Raw genomic sequence first — 20,029 nt, 5'->3', positions numbered from 1 at the left:
ATAGTCCGGTAGCAAAAATAACAAATAAATAAAAATAAAATGAGGTCCTCGGGTTGAAGGATTAATGTTCTCCCTCCTCCAACGTTCCTTTGTGCTCCTTTGTCTCCGTCTTTATATTTCTTTGCCACCCTTCCTTCCGCTTCACCTGCTTCCCTTCCTATAATCACTTCCTGAAGTTTTTATGCCCTGTCTCCCTCCTTCCAGCTCTTCCTGTCTCTATCTCCTTCCTTCCCTCCTTTCGTAATCTTTCCTGTCTCGTTTCCTTTCTTGTTTTTTTCCCTGTCTCCCCTTTCCTTTCATCTTCTTTCCTGTTTCCTTTCCTTTCTTGTTTTTTTCCCTGTCTACCACTTAGTTTCCTTTAATCATCTTCATTGTCTCCTTCCCTTCCTTTCATCTTCCATTTCTTCCCCTCTCTGATTATCTTTCCGACCTCTTTCTCTCTCTCTTTTTTTGTTTACGATCTTCCTTGTGTCCTCATCTCATTCCTTTTGTCTTCCCTTCCTCCTGCTTCCAATCTTTTTATCATCTTCCTCATCTCCATCTTTGGTTTTCCGTATCTCCCTCCTCTTCCCTTCTTCTTCTTCTTCCCCGTGTCCCTCTTCTTTCATCTTCCTCCTCGTCTCCACCTTTCCTCTTCCTTCTTCCTCTCTCACTTTCCTCACACGCAACCTTCGTTTATACCGCAATCAAACCTAAGTTATCACCTCCATTTGCTCATTTACTTCCTTACTTTCACCCTGCTCTCTCTCTCTCTCTCTCTCTCTCTCTCTCTCTCTCTCTCTCTCTCTCAGAAAAAAATAAAATAATTCCTCCTCTACACCCACACGTCACTCCTTCCCACCCGTGCACCAATAGGCCACACACTCCCCTTTGCCAGCGTAGCAACAAACATCACAGGTAGATCTGACAAACATTGCATAAGGCAGCTCCGTACCCACCAGCACGCCTTGGGTCAATGTGGGGAGGAAAGGAGGGGGGATGGTGGGGAGGAAAGGAGGGGGGATGGTGGGGAGGAGAGGAGGGGGGATGGTGGGGAGGAGAGGAGGGGGGATGGTGGGGGAGAGGAGGAGGGGGATGGTGGTGGAGGGGAGGGGACGGCAACTGAAGGAAGGGAAGTGACTGTTCTTGAGTACTGGGATGGTCGCTAGGTGGTAAGTTAGGAGGGGAAGAGAGAGAGAGAGAGAGAGAGAGAGAGAGAGAGAGAGAGAGAGAGAGAATATATCATGGTACAGGGGACAATTAAGGAAAGAAAAGACTAGGACGAGAATAGGAGCGAGTCTGGGATGAAAATAAGGAGAAATAAGAGGTGGCTGACGGAAACGAGAAATCAGTCACAGGCTAGGAAAAAGAACTGTTTGTATATATTTAGTTAAATTCTCCGTTCATTTTCCACAAAACCCGACGTGATGCCATAAACAACACCTTCCCCACGCTAATATCACACCAATCCTCACGAAGATAACCCGAACCTATACTGTATTCATTATGGACGGAACGGTATTAACAGCCACGTGTTGACATGTGATGGTGTGTGACGCTATGTAAGAGGACTGCTGGGGCTTAGGGGAACGGACTGACTCGTCTGTACGAATAAAAAATGTGAGAAAGAAGGGCAGGAAGGGGAATGAATGAAGCAAACAGTCGACGAGAGACTGAGGGGGTGAGGGTGACAAAGGGGAAAGGAGTGAGGGTGAACAGGGGCGAGGTGGGGTAGAGGCGAGGGTGAGCAAGGGAAAGGTGGACTAGGAGCGAGGGTAAGGTGGGCTAGGGGTGAGGGTGAGAGGGGCTAGGGGTGAGAGTGAGATAGGGTAGAGGTGAAGGTGAGGTGGCGAGGGTGCGGGTGAGATGGGGTAGGGGAAAGGATGAGATGGGGTAGGGGTGAGGGTGAGGCGGGGTTGGGGTGAGGGTGAGGCGGGGTTGGGGTGGGGGTGAGATGAGGTAGGGGTGAGGGTGGAAAAGGGGTAAGGAAGGGTGAAGGTAAGAAGGGGTTGGGGTGAGGGGATGAGGGTGACGTAGCGAAGGCGACGAGGGGTGAGGGTGAGGAAGGGTAGGGGCGTGAGAGGATAAGGACTGGAGAGATAAAAGGAGGGAGACTAATAAAGGGAGATTCCTTACCGTACAACCACTATCAGTTTAATGTCAGCTGCTGTACTACCTTTTCTACCAAATATTTTCACACACACATACACGAGATAATAAGGATGAAAAGGGAGAAAACACGAAAAAGAAGGAATAAGGAAAAACAAGAAAATATAAAAGACGGAACTGAATGGAAAGGAAAAAGACAATGGTGAAGGATGAGAGGAGATTAAAAGAGGGAAAATAAAAAGGGATGAGAAGCTATGATACGTGATGGGGGTGAAGAGACAGGAGGTGGGAAGGGGACCCTGAGAAGGCAGAATAATGAACAAAGGGACGGAAAATTGAGGAGGGAGGCAGGGAGGGGGGAAGGGGACTGAAAATAGAGCAGGGAGGGAGGGAAGAAGAGGGGAAAAGGACTGAAAATTGAACAGGAAGGGAGAGGAAAGGGACTGAAAGCAGGTAGGGTAATAGAGGATGAAAACAAGCAGGGAGAGATGGGGTGTATATCATGTAGGAGTGAGTATAGTCAAGGACAAAAATTCCCCTATTATTCCACTGTGCAGTCTTCATAGTTACGGCATGTCTGTCACTTTCCTCCCTGACGCATCAAATCAAAGAGACCCATCTACAGACTGAGAAACATATTAGGCCTCTCTCAGCTTATAAAAATGAACGAGTAAAGGATGTGAAGTAATAGAACAGGTGGAATATTTAGCGAACTTTTATCCCTGCCACCCTACGTCAGCATATTCCCAGCAATACACATACCGGTAAGTCGTGGTAAAATAACAAATACATACATATATACATACATAAGCATTGTGGATCGCATTTTAAGCAGTATATGAATCTTTGCAGCACCTCTTCTTTAGATGATTGGTTTGCACATTACACCTCGATATTTCTCTTGTGCTAATAATAGTATAAATATCGACAGTTTATATCAGTAATAAAAAACCATGCCCAGGTGTATTGTGTACCATAGAATAAATCGGGAAGCTAAAAGTGTTAGCCACGGTATCTCGAATTCCACTCACAACACAAACGAGTCGCTCGCACAACACCTGCGGAATAACCTATAATTAAATTACTCCTTCCACTGCCAGGCTAAGGGTCATAGTTTAAGCTTTATGGCGATTTCGCAGCACCTTTACTTTTGCTGTTTTTTTCTGCACACCGCATCTCAGTATCCACCTGCATGCAACTAATGCAAGCCATGACCATATGATAACGATATAAATAACATGGAGATAAACTGTAGTACGAAAACTAAACCGCCGACAGGAATACTACGAAGCCTCCTATGCCACTTACAATATGATCCTAAGATGCCCTAAGAAATACTCAGATTTGTCGTTTAAGGAGAGGGAGAGTACGGGACAATTTTTCGATGTTCCTCGTTCTTTGTTAAAAAAAAAAAAAAAAAATCTTACGAGGGAATAAGTATTATATTTTTCTTTATTCTGGAAGGACGAGGAGGACTACAAAACTTCCCTTGTCTCGTTTTTTCCCGCCAATCGGAATGAGATAGGACAGTGTATCGACTGTACATATAGGCTATCTGAGCATCCCAATCACGAGTCGTTAAAATATCGTATAGTTAGCAACAAAAGTTCGTCTACTATTCCACTGGGTCTACTTCACACTTAGGGCATGTCAGGTCACTTTCCTCCCTGACGCATCGTATCAGTACCATCTATGGGCTGTGAAACATACCATGCCTTTTTCTCAGGAATATTAGAGGAGACGGAAGATGACAAATATCAATCCTTTATTCTAAACTGTGCCCTGCCTCGTGCCGGCAAAATCATGACTGTCAAAATGGCTTATAATTTACCCGAGTTATATAACTCCGATGACTTTTCTTCACTCTATTCTTGCTAATTACAGACAAGAATTGTTCTCGACAGAAGTTTTTCGAACTAGCGGGGTCAGAATGACTAGCACAATCCCTTTACCTCGAGTGGGAGTTTCCTAAGGTGAATGGAGACGATTATCGTGTGTAACATTGAAATTATACGTCCTCGGGCTGAAATGGCACGGAAAGGTAAAATGTCTATGATATACATAATTTTTACTATATACACCCTTTAGCCTAGGGTTAGGCTACATAACAGGATCTGTTAGGTTACGCCACAGCTCTTGCTTGACTGTCAGTGACTATGCCAACCCACCCCCTTAGCGACACACCGCCACCCCATCCTCCCCCCATATGCCACACGATTATATAACACACTTACGGAACCCTACAACACAAACGTTTCTATGCCGATTTCTGACTAAAAACATGTTTTGAGAGGCTATACGGGTGCTTCCACGGTCCATGGATTTTTTTTTTTTCCATGTTAAACTGAGCATTACTTACGAGTGTGAATATATATACAGTATAGGCTATATACAATTTAGTCCTACTGTTAAACACAGACTATGCCTGACGGGTCTCAAACGACTGAAACTTGTGTAACAAATTTGGAAGATTTGGAGGGTCATGATTTTTTTTTTTTTTTTTTTGGGGGGGGGCCACTAAAGCAATGACTCATCCCTACCTCCTAACACTTATCGAATTTCCTGCAACCACGACACTGTATTCAGATTGTGCGAGCAGCCCAGCTCCGTCGGGTTAAAACAAACCAACCACATAAACCAAATGCGATTCAATCCTTCCTCGCAACTACGAGTAATGCTAACTGAATTTCATGCAACTACGACTTAGCATTCAGCCTGTGGGTGAGTCCAAGTTCTCTCAGGTAGAAACGAACCGGGTGCAGTGACATAGTAACTCTTACAATGGACAAAAGTAACAACACCACATTCGCAGCTAACATTCTGCGATGACGCGGAACAAATTTGACCTTGGCGAGCTTGGTGAACTTGGCATCAGTCCCCCCCCCCCACCTCCTACAGGTGTGGATTGAGCCCATAAATACAGGCAGCATCTGGACACTTGGCACGGAGGTTATGCTTTCGTCCTTAGTAACGTACCCAGCAGCCTCATCTCTAAGGGATCCCGTGGCAGGCGCTCGTGGAGGTCCCGACTCGGCACGATGATTTGGCAACACCGGCCATTACGTCACCCATAAAAAAAAATCACGTGCCTCACTTTTGCTGTGTTGTAGGTGGCAAAACAGGTTTTGTTGCCCCTCTTACTAGTCGATTTATTCTACACGGGTTAATATATTCTTGCATGTTGTGTTTATACCTTTCTAATATCGGCATAGTTTTGCATCAGTAAACTGAGGATTAAGAAAGTGAAAAGGGTTTATATAATAAACCACCCAACTATTTCTGATCATGGTTTGTATTATTTTGGCATACATCTTCGTAGCACTTCTTTTTGAGCGATTTATTTTGCATATTAGACCTTAATCACTTCAGTCCGATGCCGTAATTTTCATCGTGTTCTTGCTACCTCCTGACAACTGTACTCAGGGCAGACGTCTTGAAGGAAGTGGTTAATGAAGGCTAATTCTAACCCCTCCACTTCGAAAAACCAAATGTGAATTCAATCGTCCGGCCATACGAGGAAAAACACACACACACACACACACACACACACACACACACAGTTACACCTTTTTATACTGACAGTTTTGCATCAATGACAAACATGAGAACATAAAGATCTAACATGCAAAATATATCGCTGAAGAAAGATGCTAAACCCATGGGATTATGACTGCTTCCATGCTAACACGCTCAGTTCACATGGTCAACTGACACACCAGGGCGTACTGCATGCACTCAGTCAGGTTCAAATATAGCCTACAAAGGAGCTACGCACACTTCTGGGTACTTTCTCTCCTACCTCACGTTTTCTTCCAACCTAGCAACAAGGTTTCAAAGGAGTGGGTTGCCCGAGCTTAGCTACTTAAAAAGAGTACTCCATGAAGTCCAGAAAAACTCATAGTACTAAGCTCTACTCTTATCTCTGGGTACTTTCTCCTACTGCATGTTTTGTCAGCCTAGCAACAAGAGGTTAGATGAAGCGGGTTGCCTAAGTTCTCCCCTCCCTCCACACTCCTCACCTTTCCCTGCCCAATCGCCCATGTACTTCCTCAACACAAGCACGGTAAACGACACTAACACTAAAGCATCCATTCGTCACAAGTATTCACTTGAAAACAGCAGTTTAATTTACAAGTCCACGTAGTCCATCATCCATTCCCTTATTGCCTTATCAGTAGCACAAAGGTCCGGCTATGGATGTGCTGTGCGTCCTTGAATGAGAGGGCTGACGGGTCTATGACTGAGATTGAAGAAGGATGGGACTTTAATGTACTGATTTTGTGATGAGGACATGTAAATTCAGATGGTCTGGACATGATGAGAGGATGAAGGCTAAGTGGATGCGGAGTGTGATGTGTGAATGTCGGTATGGTTGCGAAGGGCAGAACACACACACACACACACACACACACACACACACACACACACACACACACACACACACACACACACACAGTCGTTGTTAGTGAATTAACCGTACCACTGACTGCTATTCAATTTCCGGGATGTTATCTTGTACATCTCGTTGCATTCCATTCCTTTTAATGTTCACCTTCCTCATCCTTGTTCGTTATCCTCTCCCTTCTATTCCAGCTCTCACTTCCTTCCTCATTTTTACGCATTTTATAATTATTTTCCCCCATCCTTACACAGCTCTAATTCTTCTCAGGTATTTTGCTTTAGGTATCATTCTTCCTCCTACTCTATTTCTCCCCTCCTCTCTCCCTCCAATCCCATTTTTACCTTACTCCATTTACACTGTCCTCCTCTTTCTCCTACTCCAGCTCTCCTTACTCCCCATTTCTTTCTTTTCTTACCTCTTCCTTTAATTTTTTCATCATACTGTTACCCTCCTTCCCCTCCCCTCTTTTTTTCCCTACGCACTCCCTCCTCTTTCTTTCCCTTTTTCATTCACTTTTGTTTTTTCTTATCTGCCTCCTGACTTTTCGTTCCCATCTGTGTGTGTGTGTGTGTGTGTGTGTGTGTGTGTGTGTGTGTGTGTGTGTGTGTGTGTGTGTGTGTGTGTGAGAGAGAGAGAGAGAGAGAGAGAGAGAGAGAGATCCAACCCTGCCAAGAAACGGCTCCATGGTTATCCCTGCCAGTCTTAAAAATGATAACAGCAGCACCCTTATCGCTATATCTCGTAGTCGCCTCATATAAACCAATTCACAATGACCTGCTGAAATTCCAATAAGGTTATACCAGTGGAGGAACAGAAGACATGTGCATTTATCAAATCTCTCAACCAATTAGCAGGGTATACGAGTCTCCTCAGGTAGGCTATTTAATGCAAAGAGTTTTATTTTCCCTTTTCCCACTAACATTCACTATAGCTACTTTGTTTTAGAAGTCTGTGGTAATTGTATGACTGAAGACAAAATTATAAACATCTTACACATAAACAAGAATGTTTTTAAATACACAGTACGAAACCTGGCCTACATAAAACAGCCCTTACAACGCAAGAATTATATACCATACTAAAAAAAAAAATGAAAATACAAATAATACGGTAATCTAATATAAAATTTATTACGTATATCCACTTTCACTCAAAACTTGGCATCCAGGTAAAATTCAGTAAACTCGCGATTATTCAAGACCCGCGAATAAACACCTGCCCATGATCTGCTTATAAATGTGAAGCCGTCACAAAATTAAACGGATTAACATACTGTGGTACTTGAACTCTCGATATAAGTTTCCTATAAATATATATATATATATATATATATATATATATATATATATATATATATATATATATATATATAGGCCTACCACGGTTCGTTTCGTTCAAAAGTCTTAGGGTCGTATTAAAAGTGGTTTTGGAGATTTCGTAACAACCCTTCCTAAGCGCTTTATTTTACCTATTACACCTTAACGTTCCCTTGTGTGATATTTAGTAAATTTTCTAACAACTCTTCCTTAACGATTTTGTTTGCATATTGCACTAACTTTCCCTTGTGTGGTATATATTAATTGTCGACATAGTTTGCATCATTTATACAGACGAGGATGTTGAGAAGCATGTGCAGAATATTTCGCTAAGGAAGAGGTGTTACGAACTCTTCACAGTCACTTAGAGCAAGAGGGAAACCAGTCCCATCTCTGCCTGTTCACCATTACGCTGCAGAGACTTTCACAACCGCCTGTCCTTGCTGTGGCCAGCCCACCAGAGGAAGCTGGTACCAGGGTTAAGCATCCACGTGTACAGTACCGTAATAAATATTTTCCTGGTATACATGAAACCATTTGGCTTGTCACTCACATGCTTCCTATTAAGCTTATTATGTACAGGAGGGGATCATGGCTCAGCAATCTAGTGTTTAAGGACCTTTTCTATTATTACTTGCAAGAAAAGAAAAAAACTAATTGACCACTTGGAAAAGCACGCAAAAAAATAGCACTTAGCTATTAGTACACGTGAAATTAATACACATCATTAATATAAGGGAAGAATAAACTACGGTAATTAATAATGCCTGGAGGAGCAGACAAATAATTACGGTACGCTTAACTAATACAACGTGAAATTAACAAAAAATTTATATGGGAAGAATACACTAACTTGGAAAAAAAAAAAATTAATACTACGCGAAATTAATAAAAAGTATTGTTAATCTTATATGCGAACAGCAAAATTAAAATATATATTACAAGATGAAAATCTGGTACCCTAACTCATTTCGCCAATCACCTGCACTGACAATTTCCCAATCAGAAACACCGGTAAAAGAGAGAGAGAGAGAGAGAGAGAGAGAGAGAGAGAGAGAGAGAGAGAATTCACATCACAAATTAGGATACAGTTACATAATTCTTGACTTTTTCTGTAAACCCCGGTGTCTGGGATAGAATTTTTAAAGAATTCTAACTAACTAATTTCCAGGATTAACGAGTCTCCATAGCACTTTATTATTATAAAAAATACTTTATTTTCACGACCTTCATTTTAGTGTACAGTATACAGAGCTCAAATTTGGTTACAACTATTTGATTGCCCAAGCTCCCACACCTCACCACGCACTCTCTCTCTCTCTCTCCAACTTGGCACGAAACGCAACACGACCTCCCTGAATCGGAATTCTCTTTACTTGCCAGCCAAGATTTTTCCTGGCTTCACAGCGCAGTTTGTGCCGGTATCAGTACGGTAACCATTTGGCACAATTTAAACGTTACTGCACTTCCACATCCAGCAAAAACTTGAAGGCACATTTTGTTTTCGGTAACTAAGGTTACACAAACGAATGACTTCGGCCGTATCATTATTGTTACCGGTAAGTAGCTCCGCTAAGAGGTAGGCACGCCCTTCATTTAGAAGTTCAAACAAATATAGAGGAGATAATGGCAGAACAGCATTCCATCGTGTTTACATAACGCAATCAGCAGCGAAATATAAAATTCAAACCTTTTATCTTTCATCCTGACTCGTAATTACCGGCACACACACACACACACACACACACACACACACACACACACACACACACACACACACAAATACAGTACAACAGTCTCCCTTATGAACGTTTTCTGGCAACACCTCCGGCACCCTGTTATGACCACCAATAATTTTCCAGTTGCGTTCCGTCCCGTCCCGTCCCACTGTCGCTTGGCTCCGTATTCTCATATGTTAACCGCTTTGCTGCAATGACTCTCTATCTAGACTTTTATAGGGTTAAGAAGGTTCCGAGCACCTGTTTCCTTACCGTCTTATTTCTGAATGTAGCACATTAACATTCTTTTGTAAGCTTGAGATGCAACCTGCGTTGATAAAAAAAGGCAAATGACATACGAGAATAATAATATACAGTATGCAAAAATTAATCGTTCGTGGAGAGGTGTTTGAAAGCCTCCCAGTTTGACGAGACTAAGGTACGACCCTTTAGATTAGTGATTCTGGATATTTCATAACACTTCTTCCTCATTGATTTATTCTGCACATTAACCGCCATTTTCTCCCGTATGTTACGGAGGCAAATTATGTTGAAATTAAAATGACAAAAAGTGTATAAGATAATGCTAAGGTGAAATATGAAAAATAAATAGCTAAGGAAGTGGTGCTAGAACTGTCCTATGCCACCTAGAATAGCAGCCTTAATGTTCTTCCCCTTTCCACCAGGTGTGTGTAACGGGGACACAAACAAAGTCTGGTCATGTGCCAATACCACCACCACCACCACCACCACACTGCTAGTACCCACCAACACTATACTAGTATGACCCACACGGCTGCTAACACCATCACCATCACCACCGCACTGCTGATACCCACCACCACCATACTATTATCACCCGCACGTCTAACACCACCACCACCACCAACACCAACACCCTGCAACTACCCACACCCACCACCACTCTGCTACCACCCACCCCTACCAACACCAACACCACCACCACACTACTATTACCACCACCACACTAGTCACCACCACCACCACACTACAATCACCACCGGCTACTACCCACACCCACCATCACCACCGTGCTGCTAACCATCACCACCACCACCGCCCTACTACTACCCACACCCACCACCACCCAGCTACTAACCACCACCACCACCACGACTACCACACAACCATCATCACCGTCACCACCACCAAGTTAGTCTCACCCACATTACACCAAAATATCCTCTTGTATGTTACTGACGTTATCCATGTCGATATCAAATGTAAATACCGTAACATACAAAGATCGCTAAGGCGTAATATAGTACCGTAATTAATTGCTATGGAAGAGGTCCTACGGAACGTCCCATGCCACTTAGAAGCGGCCTTACAACCTACTTTTCTCAGGATAAGCAACCTCCTTCTCGTATACCACTCACTTGTTTAGAGTTACGCTCCCTGGCTGCTGTGTTTGTGTAGTTTTATTCTCACGACACGATTTTATTCAGCTTTGGAGAGACCTCGAACTGAAGGAGTTAAATTTAACTTTTAATAACCTCTCCTAAAGCTGAAAAAATCGTCAGAGATAGCAAGATTAAAATACATAGGTACGTGCGCGGGTGAAAGGACAGCTACAAACAGTTCCACTCAACACCCTCCCATAAACACGTTACACCGATGCTACACTTCACACCACGGCACACACAACCACCCAATACATCACTCCACGCCACACAGCACATCACACCACGCCACACCACACCTCACCACACAACTCATCATCATCACCACACACCACCACCGCTTACATCACACCATGCCCCACCACACCACTCATCATCATCACCACACACCACCACCCCTTCCATCACACCATGCCACCCTACATATCACCAACCTACTCGTCACACCACGCCACACCACCATCCCACACACCACCACTCCACCCCACACACCACCACCCACTCTACAGAACACCACCCCATTCCACACAACACCCACACCACCCCTCACATCACACCACCCCACCTCACCGCATTTAAACCGACCGCCACATTCAATGACGAGCTAAAGTCTCACACTTCCGTCTCGCCTGTTTCACTTTTCATTCTGTTCTCAGTTTGGGACAAGTATTCATCAATGTTCCTGAGCCTAAGCTGAGTATAATATTGGATGTTTATACTTTTACCCCATACAGTTATCAAAAACTTCACATCCAAGCTTGAGTGGGCATTAAATAGCAAAATACAACCTAAATTTATTTATGATAAAAACTTAGTGATATGGAGACTTGTTTATGGTGGAAATTTAGATCCTTTGTAAATACAGCCCCTAGTTATAAATCGTCCTTCCCAGGTTATTTTAAAACATTTTACCCGCAGATTTAAAAAAAAAAAAAAAAAAAAAGTATACGCCAACAGTACCTACTTCTTGTTCTTGGGCAAAACTTATACCGTAACTCCAGCATCGTCATCCTTTTACCCGTACTGATCGACCTATAACGCGCATACCTCGCCTAAACGATAACCATTATCCCTTCCACTCTCCAACACATTTTTCTTTAATACACTCCCCTATCAAACTTTTAAAGGTCTTATCATTTTGCTGCAAAGTATTCACTGAAAACCTATATTTCAATTAACTTTCTTATCTTTTACCTCATTACGTCTTTATCAAACTGAAACAAGTTTTCTCACGTGTTGGTGCAAGTGCGTTTACTAAGTTCTTACTGCAGTGTAAAAAGCTTTATCTTAGTTTTATATTCTGTACAGGCTATTGTACTTACGAAGCAATCAAACTCAATCTATTTTTTACCATTGTCAAATTCAGGTACGGGTGGCAAATACTGTAGATACAATGTTTGGCAATTTACACTAATAACACATGTTCCATCAGATACTGTACTAAAGCCATTCTGTTTATTCAGGCCGGAAAACGGTGTACCATTCCGCAAACTATCCTGAAGTAATCCTAAACTGCCACCGTGGCGCACCACAAGATCCTACTCTAAAACGGGACTTTCCGAAGGAAAATTGTGACAGAGGCTTCTGTTATTCAGTATCCCCTTTACTGCCATTAATTCGCAAATGGGTACATCCAACGCAGTAACGAAATTGTCTGATAGCTAACATCCTTTCATGAACTTGTAATCAACTTAAAACCCATCCTCCTCCGGAAACACCACATACTGTATACTCAGTCCATGATGCTCTTTGCTCCTTGAGTGAATTGGCTACGGCCGGCACCCTCACCCACGCCCTACACCCGACCGGCATCCTCATCAATGACAGTTGCAAAACTCTGGCTGGTAACCCTGTCCAGGTTGAGGCTAAGGGTAGTCTTGCCATGCGATACGATATTGTGGAGGAACTGCCTTTCCAACGGCACCCCCATCATTTTTTCTTTACTTCTACACCTTTTGCCGATGTTCAGTCACGGACTGGTTACGCATTTTCATTTATTTGTTCTGTTACTTGACTACTGCTTATACATTCTACCTGGCATCGGAATTTGTTACTCCAGCCATTATTTTGCATATCAAACCTTGAAATTTTCTGTGAAACTACTGTAAAATGTGTCAGTACTAAACACAATATTGCCTAGCATAAGACAAAGTAACTTGTAAGATGGAAAACGAGTCACTGAATAGGCACTCCCTAGACCCCTACGCCAATGGGAACACGGCAATCAAACAAGCCATGGTCACGGAAATGATCACGGACGTCAGGTCATCTGGCCAGCTGGCATGTCAACACAAATGTGAAGTAAGTTGGCTGCCATATCACGATGGCGTGTCCTGGACCTCAGCCGCCATGAAGTTCTACCAGCAAACACAAAGCAGGGACGATAATGTTAACCTTCCTCCACTTTCTCGGTCCTTAACTTTCTTTCTGTCATTTTCTCCTCTCAGATTCTCTCTCTCTCTCTCTCTCTCTCTCTCTCTCTCTCTCTCTCTCTCTCCAACATATTAATGAATTCCCCCACAGATTTACTGTGCACACATTGGACTAATTTTTGTGCTCTGACGTGTACTGTGAAATAATGTGGTAAAGGCCATCATCCTAACTTCAGGGACAGACTTAACACCCTCTATAATCTATGAGCTGATTCGAATGATGGATTCCTAGGGCGAGGTATCCAATACCAAATGGCACAAATTCAGAGCAGACATGTCTAGCAATGGAACAGAAACAGGAAAGCACTAAATAAGAATGACAAGCAGAGTCGCTGTTGATTAAGTTTGCGATGACAGATACGGTGTTGGCCGAGTGATGCTGATTGATTGGACACTGACAGAGGCGGCATTAATAGAGTCGGCGTTGGCAGAATCAACGATGAAAGTCGACGGGAAAGTCCCTTCCATTCCGGAAGGGAGGAAGGGTCAACGTCAATGGGAGATCCTAAAACTACGCACACCAATTTAACAGGAATGGAAGAAAAAATAAAGGCCGGAAGAAATAGGAATACGGCAAGAAGAGATTGTGGACCAAAGATATGAAGAGGCTAGTTAGGAGAGACTGGAGAAACAAGATCCCTTCCAGTCACTTTACGACAAGCTGGAATACTGGGGAATTCTTCTTCTTCCCCCCCCTTCCCAGAGGGTAATAATCTACGAGTTAACTTGCATACTGGGCACAAACAACATACACCCGTACTTTCCAACGAGCCATTGTTATTAAAATATATATATGTATAATAATAACGCCACTTCCATAATACCGAACACGTGCCTTCATTAATCCCTTAAATACGAAGACAATTTTCTACTTTCTCCTTGTTACTTTACAGGCGATTTATTCAGCTTACTTGAGGTTTTTCCAAACTGAAGATGCTTGATACTGCTTTCCTCAACCTCTACAATGCGCGAGGCCTATCCGAAGCAGAAATATTATACTGTACTAAATATTACGTACTCGGGGTGGGGGGTTAACACTGCTCACTTCTCACATGTCATTATGGTGAGGCTGGCTGAGCAGCAGGTGCGACGGCCAGGTGGGGGGAAATACACAGGTGCGTGCGGACATTCCTTAATGAGGCAAAGACTAGAATGAAAAATGAGGTGCGTTTAGCAAAGAAATGAGGTGTGTTTAGCAGAGAAATGCGGTGTTCAGAGAAATGTGGTGTGTTCAGTAGAGAAATAAGGTGTGTGCAGCAGAGTAACGAGGTGTGTGCAGCAGAGTAACGAGGTGTGTGCAGCAGAGTAACGAGGTGTGTGCAGCAAAGAAATGAGGTGTGTGCAGCAGAGTAATGAGGCGTGTTCAGCAGAATAATGAGGCGTATTCAGCAGAAAAATGAGGAGAGTCCAGCAGAGAAATGAGGTGTGTGCAGCAGAGAAATGAGGCTTGTGCAGCAGAGAAATGAGGCTTGTGTAGCAGAGAAATGAGGCGTGTGCAACAGAGAAACGAGGCGTGCGCAACAGAGAAATGAGTTGAGATCAGCATGTTACGCGGTATAGCGAGATTTGGATAGGTATTTCCTGTACAGGTGTGCCATATACAACAACTACGCAGCTAACAGTTACTACGCTCTGGCTTTCTCTCGACCGATTAGATAAGGTATAACAATACTCACAGGTAGGTAAACAAAGCCCATTCTACCCGAAGTATACAGGCACCACCCCATACATGTACTTCTTATCTGCACCTTAGAGGTCACTACAACTACCCATCTTCACAGGGTGTTCTTCCCCTAGTATGCACCACTAACCACCAACACCCTAGTCAATCCAGCCCACTCATCTCCATCCATCCCATAAACTCTCTGCTCAAACGTCGTTCATATCGTAACAATGACTGCCTCGACAACCGGCACACTAACAGCACCCACATGGATTGATCATACTTACCACGCCGCTGTCCGCCACCCACCACCATCCCAACCAATCCCACCAACTCTTTACCTATTGGCGAAATTCATGAATCATTCAAAATACAACCAAAACAATACGCCCGATTTTTGGCACGCACTTCATAAGCAAGTGGTGACGACCATCATCCATTCACGATGTAGAGTATACTGCCTACATCTTCCTTCACCATTATCACTTCTTGTGTCTGCCCTCTCTCTTCTTCCATTTCTCCAACCTTTCCTGTCACTTATTATTACTCTTCTTTCCTCTTCAGGCGACTTTACATTGAGTGACAAGCCAAATGGGTTCCTGTAAGCCGGGAAACCATTTACAACGCTGGGTGGTAACCATATAGGCTAACCAACCCACATGTGTTCCCTACGTGTTAATAAGTGGGCTGGCGGAGGGTTAGTGCCCCTCCCCGTAAAACCACGAGCTCAAAGACAAACGGCCACCCCTTACGGGATTATGTCGTCTGGCTATAGATAGACTATGAGCAGGGGTTTACTTGAAACAATCTCTAATGAACCTGAATTAATCTGAATTATCTAAAAAAAAAAACTCTTGCCTCGAAAAATACTGCGCTAATACAGCTCTTTTTCATAAAAACCCTTCAGAGGCAAGACGAATTAATCTATATCGATCTGCTACATACCTGAATTTCGTTAAATTACGAAAATAGACATTTAAAAAATATATTTAAAAAAAATCTGACGATCTACCTGGGTCTGTGCCTGGTTAAAATTAACTAAATCATGAAACGAACTAGAATTAATACAATGGATCTAAGCTAACCACTCGTGGTTCTGTGGCAAATTAACAAAAAAACTAATCGGAAGGACATGTGATCAATTCCAAGTTGAGGTAAGAAGACAGACTGGATATCATTAAACAATTACGGTAACTAACTTCCGACTAAATGGCAAAAACATTCTTACCTTAACAATCCACGACACGCTGACAAAAACAACTGACTCTCTACGGCCCACTGGCAAAAACATTAACTGACTTTCCATGAGCCCACTAACAAGCCATAAACACTTCCCCGCTCATGAACATCACATCAGTCCAGAAGAAACGGCCCTAATAAACTTTCAGTACATACGGCTGTAGCTATGCAATGAAGGAAAGAACCTGCGGCTGAGACTAACTCTCTATCACCCCCTAAGAAAGCTGAAACAAAATAAAACCACAAGGTATACTGTATACCGGGTATGTTCCTTCAGGGATTACTCGCAGAGTTTAAATGACTAAAGATCACAGGTAACTGACTGAGGAAGACTTTCGGAGTTCAGTTGGGAACAGTACATGGAGGACTGAGGACACTATTAGGCCTAACTCTCATACTGTATCAGGTGTGTGTGTGTGTGTGTGTGTGTGTGTGTGTGTGTGTGCGTGCGCGCGCACACACGCACACGCACACGCACACACACACACACACACACACACGCACACGCACACACGCACACACACATCTGACCCCCTCGGATTTCGATTTGCCATACACCAAAAGACGCCGAACGACTAGCAGAAAACAATGGTGTAAATTACATATACAGGTATGTGAGATCACTGCGCGGGAGCCACATGCATTTTGGTGTCCCATTTTTTGCCAGACACTGGGAACCCTGTATTATCCATAGGTCATACCATTAGGCGGAATGGTACAATTTCACATGGGCATGCCTGGTATGTCAAAGCAGGTCCATGTCAAGTATGGTGTCGGTGCGTGCCTGGGGGGGAGGGGGGAAGTGCCCTTGGCAGGAGCAAACTATCGGGCCCCTGGGCGCATGTCTAGCCAAAACTGTTTAAATATGTTAACTTTTATGCCCAATACTGTCCAACGCTGGCACCTTAGAAGATAACCAATACTGTCCAGTACTGAGGACTTAGAACATGCAGGTAACCAATACTGTCCAACCCTAACAAATTTACTTCCCTTTAAGTATCTTCCCTACACTATCTTAATATTTAGTTACCTTGATCAATCGTTACGATCACGACAACACTCTGCCGAGTTAATTTACTGTCTGCTACCAAACTACTTCATTTAGCGGACAGATTCGTGCCAGTCAATGGACTAAAGATGACATTCCACACGTCGGTAAAAATTTAGAAACTCAAGTTACTGTTATACAAGTAGCCTACAACAGTAACCTCGAACCTATAAACTTCCTTTGCCACCAACAGTACAGCAGTGAGGTAAGTTCTGGTGATTACAAACGAAAAAAATATGTATCTATATATCCAAACAAATGTGAAGGCTATGAGTCACAAGCATGGAATGATGGATGGGCAGGTATGGCGATGGTAGAACACTGACAGAACAATGGAAGCTGGGTTACAGGAACAACCAAGAACGAGGAACAAGAATCAGCATTATGAAAAAAATTCGTAAAGGCTGCAAGAGCAAGGTTATAGCGATATGTGACGAGAGGACTGGATTAGCATGGACCGAGGAGGCTGCGAAGTGTCCACGTGATCAGCGCGGGAACACCTGTTTGCACGCACGTAGGCAGGGTAAAGTACGCTACAATCTCCATAACTTTCGCAATGATGTAGATCGAGAATTTTCACCTGGAATACCAAATTGTACATACGATCAGCATCAGTTCTTAACACTGGTACCTCATTGGCCATTAAGGCTGAACTGTCACTTTCAAACTTCTAAAATGCTTCATGCTTCATTTCCAACTTAACATTCGAAAGTTTATAAAACCTGGGATTAAGGATTACTATCTGAAGGTAAATTCACCTAGTTTGAGTGCAACAATATTCAACATAATGTACTGTATTCTGATTGCGATAGCTTAAAATTCATGACTGTCTGAATGCTAACGAGTATTCAGTGAGTAAAAAATAAACAGATAAAAGAGGCAATATACTTGTCAAAACTGGCATAAATACACGACACTTCGCAAAGTGCTGTCAGGAAAACTATCAACAATGCATAGGCTAGGTAAAAGCCAATAACAGTACGTTAATTAATCGATCAATGCTTACTACACAAAATTATAAAATGTTTAGCTTTAACTTTTCCTCCCGCAATTACTAACAACATATGGCTAGCTTTATAACAAGCAGAACACAGCAACCATAGTAAATGAAACAAGCCCCGAGCAACGTTTGTCTCACACACAAGCCATCACCGTGGCACGTGATGGCGGTGTGGATGATTCTCTCTCTCTTTCTATCTCTGTACACACTTTGACACTATGCACGAAACTTCTTTCTTTATATAGCGTTAAGGAGAGCGGTATATGCAGCACTTATTTTTCCTGTATTTTTACACAGCTTTGTAATCTGTATGTAGTTTAGCACTTAATGTTGATTTTCACATTAAACTACAGTATAACTACACATCTGAACGAACATGAAGTATGGTAAAGGTAATAATACGTTAATTTAAGAACTCGGAAAATATATATATTTTTTACCGCACATAAAGTTACGGTTGTTATTCGGAACTGGTTATTTAGGTTGTTCATGTCACTTGTGATGCTACCGTACGTAAATGATGTTTGCAGTATGTCCAATAACGGATAATATTGTTTCACAGATTATGCAAGTTACTTCTATTATACATTTTCACTACATAAGGAATATCCACTGATGTCAAATTAAAAGAAGGATTGTTCTAGTTTCAAAATTATTAATGTCAACTCATTTACTGAAAGGAACATGACACTGAACAGGCTCGACTGTTAGCAGCAGTAATTATTAATACAAATACTTTCACCGAATATGACGACAAGACAGCAAAGGCCAAGGCATTGTTACATGTCGCATTATGTTAAAAATTATGTACCCTGGGTAAAGCCAGACCCTTTCATACACATAAGGTTAATGGGATATCTTGAGCAAAGGGTTCATTCATTTCTGCACAATGATCATTCCATATGGTTCGAAAAGCTGCACAAGACATATTAAGCTCCGCAGACACAGCTGTTTTTAACTTGTATATCACGCTGGGCAATTAATAACATATGCCTAGGATACCTCTGTGATAACATCACTACACAGAATACTCACTCTTGTGTTTACTTGAGCCGTTGAAGAGGGCGCGGAATAGTGAAGACATGATTTTCTACTTTCAGCCACCGGTTTAACTTCATACACAAATTATACTGTATACGTAGCTTATAAACTACCTGCAACACTTCTGCCCATCAACTTAATACTGAATGCGCACATTTAAGGGAGTCACAAGAGAGAACGCACCATACACCCACATTACACGAGGGTTAACTGAGGTCTGAGCAGCAACATCTGGGCCTCTGGCTGTCACACGGCCAAACGTTAGTACGGAGGCCACATGTATCATTAAATTTCTTTTGAAAATAATCATTTGTGCTTCAGTGTAGTGAAATCATTTTAATGTGCGGAACTGTATCCACTAGGATACCTGTGTTCATGCAAAAATATATATTTACTTGGTCTTCAGGATATATATTTAGGATCCTCTGTACAACGAACCGGCAACTCCATCCACTCCCTGGTCGATGGCGATGGCCATACGACGCGGGGGAACTGCGCAAGCAGCGCGATATCCCTATTCAAAACGGACCTGGGTTCGGAACCAAAGACCACTTGATCAGGACTCTCAAAGATATGACAACAGAAACTGGTGACTGTTGACAGATGCTAATTCAAAGAGTGAAGCAGTGGTCAACTGCTGCTTATGATGCCTTCCACA

The 20,029-nt window shown here is 42.8% G+C and overlaps 1 protein-coding gene across 2 annotated transcripts in view; it reads right to left on the bottom strand.

The window, feature by feature from the left end:
• Window positions 1-19,569, bottom strand: part of LOC145413608 (low density lipoprotein receptor adapter protein 1-B-like) — a 44,929-nt gene extending 25,360 nt beyond the window's left edge. For both annotated transcript variants that reach the window (XM_080283261.1, XM_080283263.1), the window contains exon 1: window positions 19,366-19,569. In XM_080283261.1, coding sequence (XP_080139387.1) covers window positions 19,366-19,414 — 49 coding nt within the window. In that variant the 5' untranslated portion in view covers window positions 19,415-19,569. The remainder of the gene's footprint in view (window positions 1-19,365) is intronic.
• Window positions 19,570-20,029: the final 460 nt, after the last annotated feature.

This window comes from Coenobita brevimanus, chromosome 97 (assembly GCF_032717465.1).
Source record: "Coenobita brevimanus isolate Jiangsu-jjx chromosome 97, ASM3271746v2, whole genome shotgun sequence".
NCBI lineage: Eukaryota > Metazoa > Arthropoda > Malacostraca > Decapoda > Coenobitidae > Coenobita > Coenobita brevimanus.
This window is presented reverse-complemented; position numbering and strand designations above follow the sequence as displayed.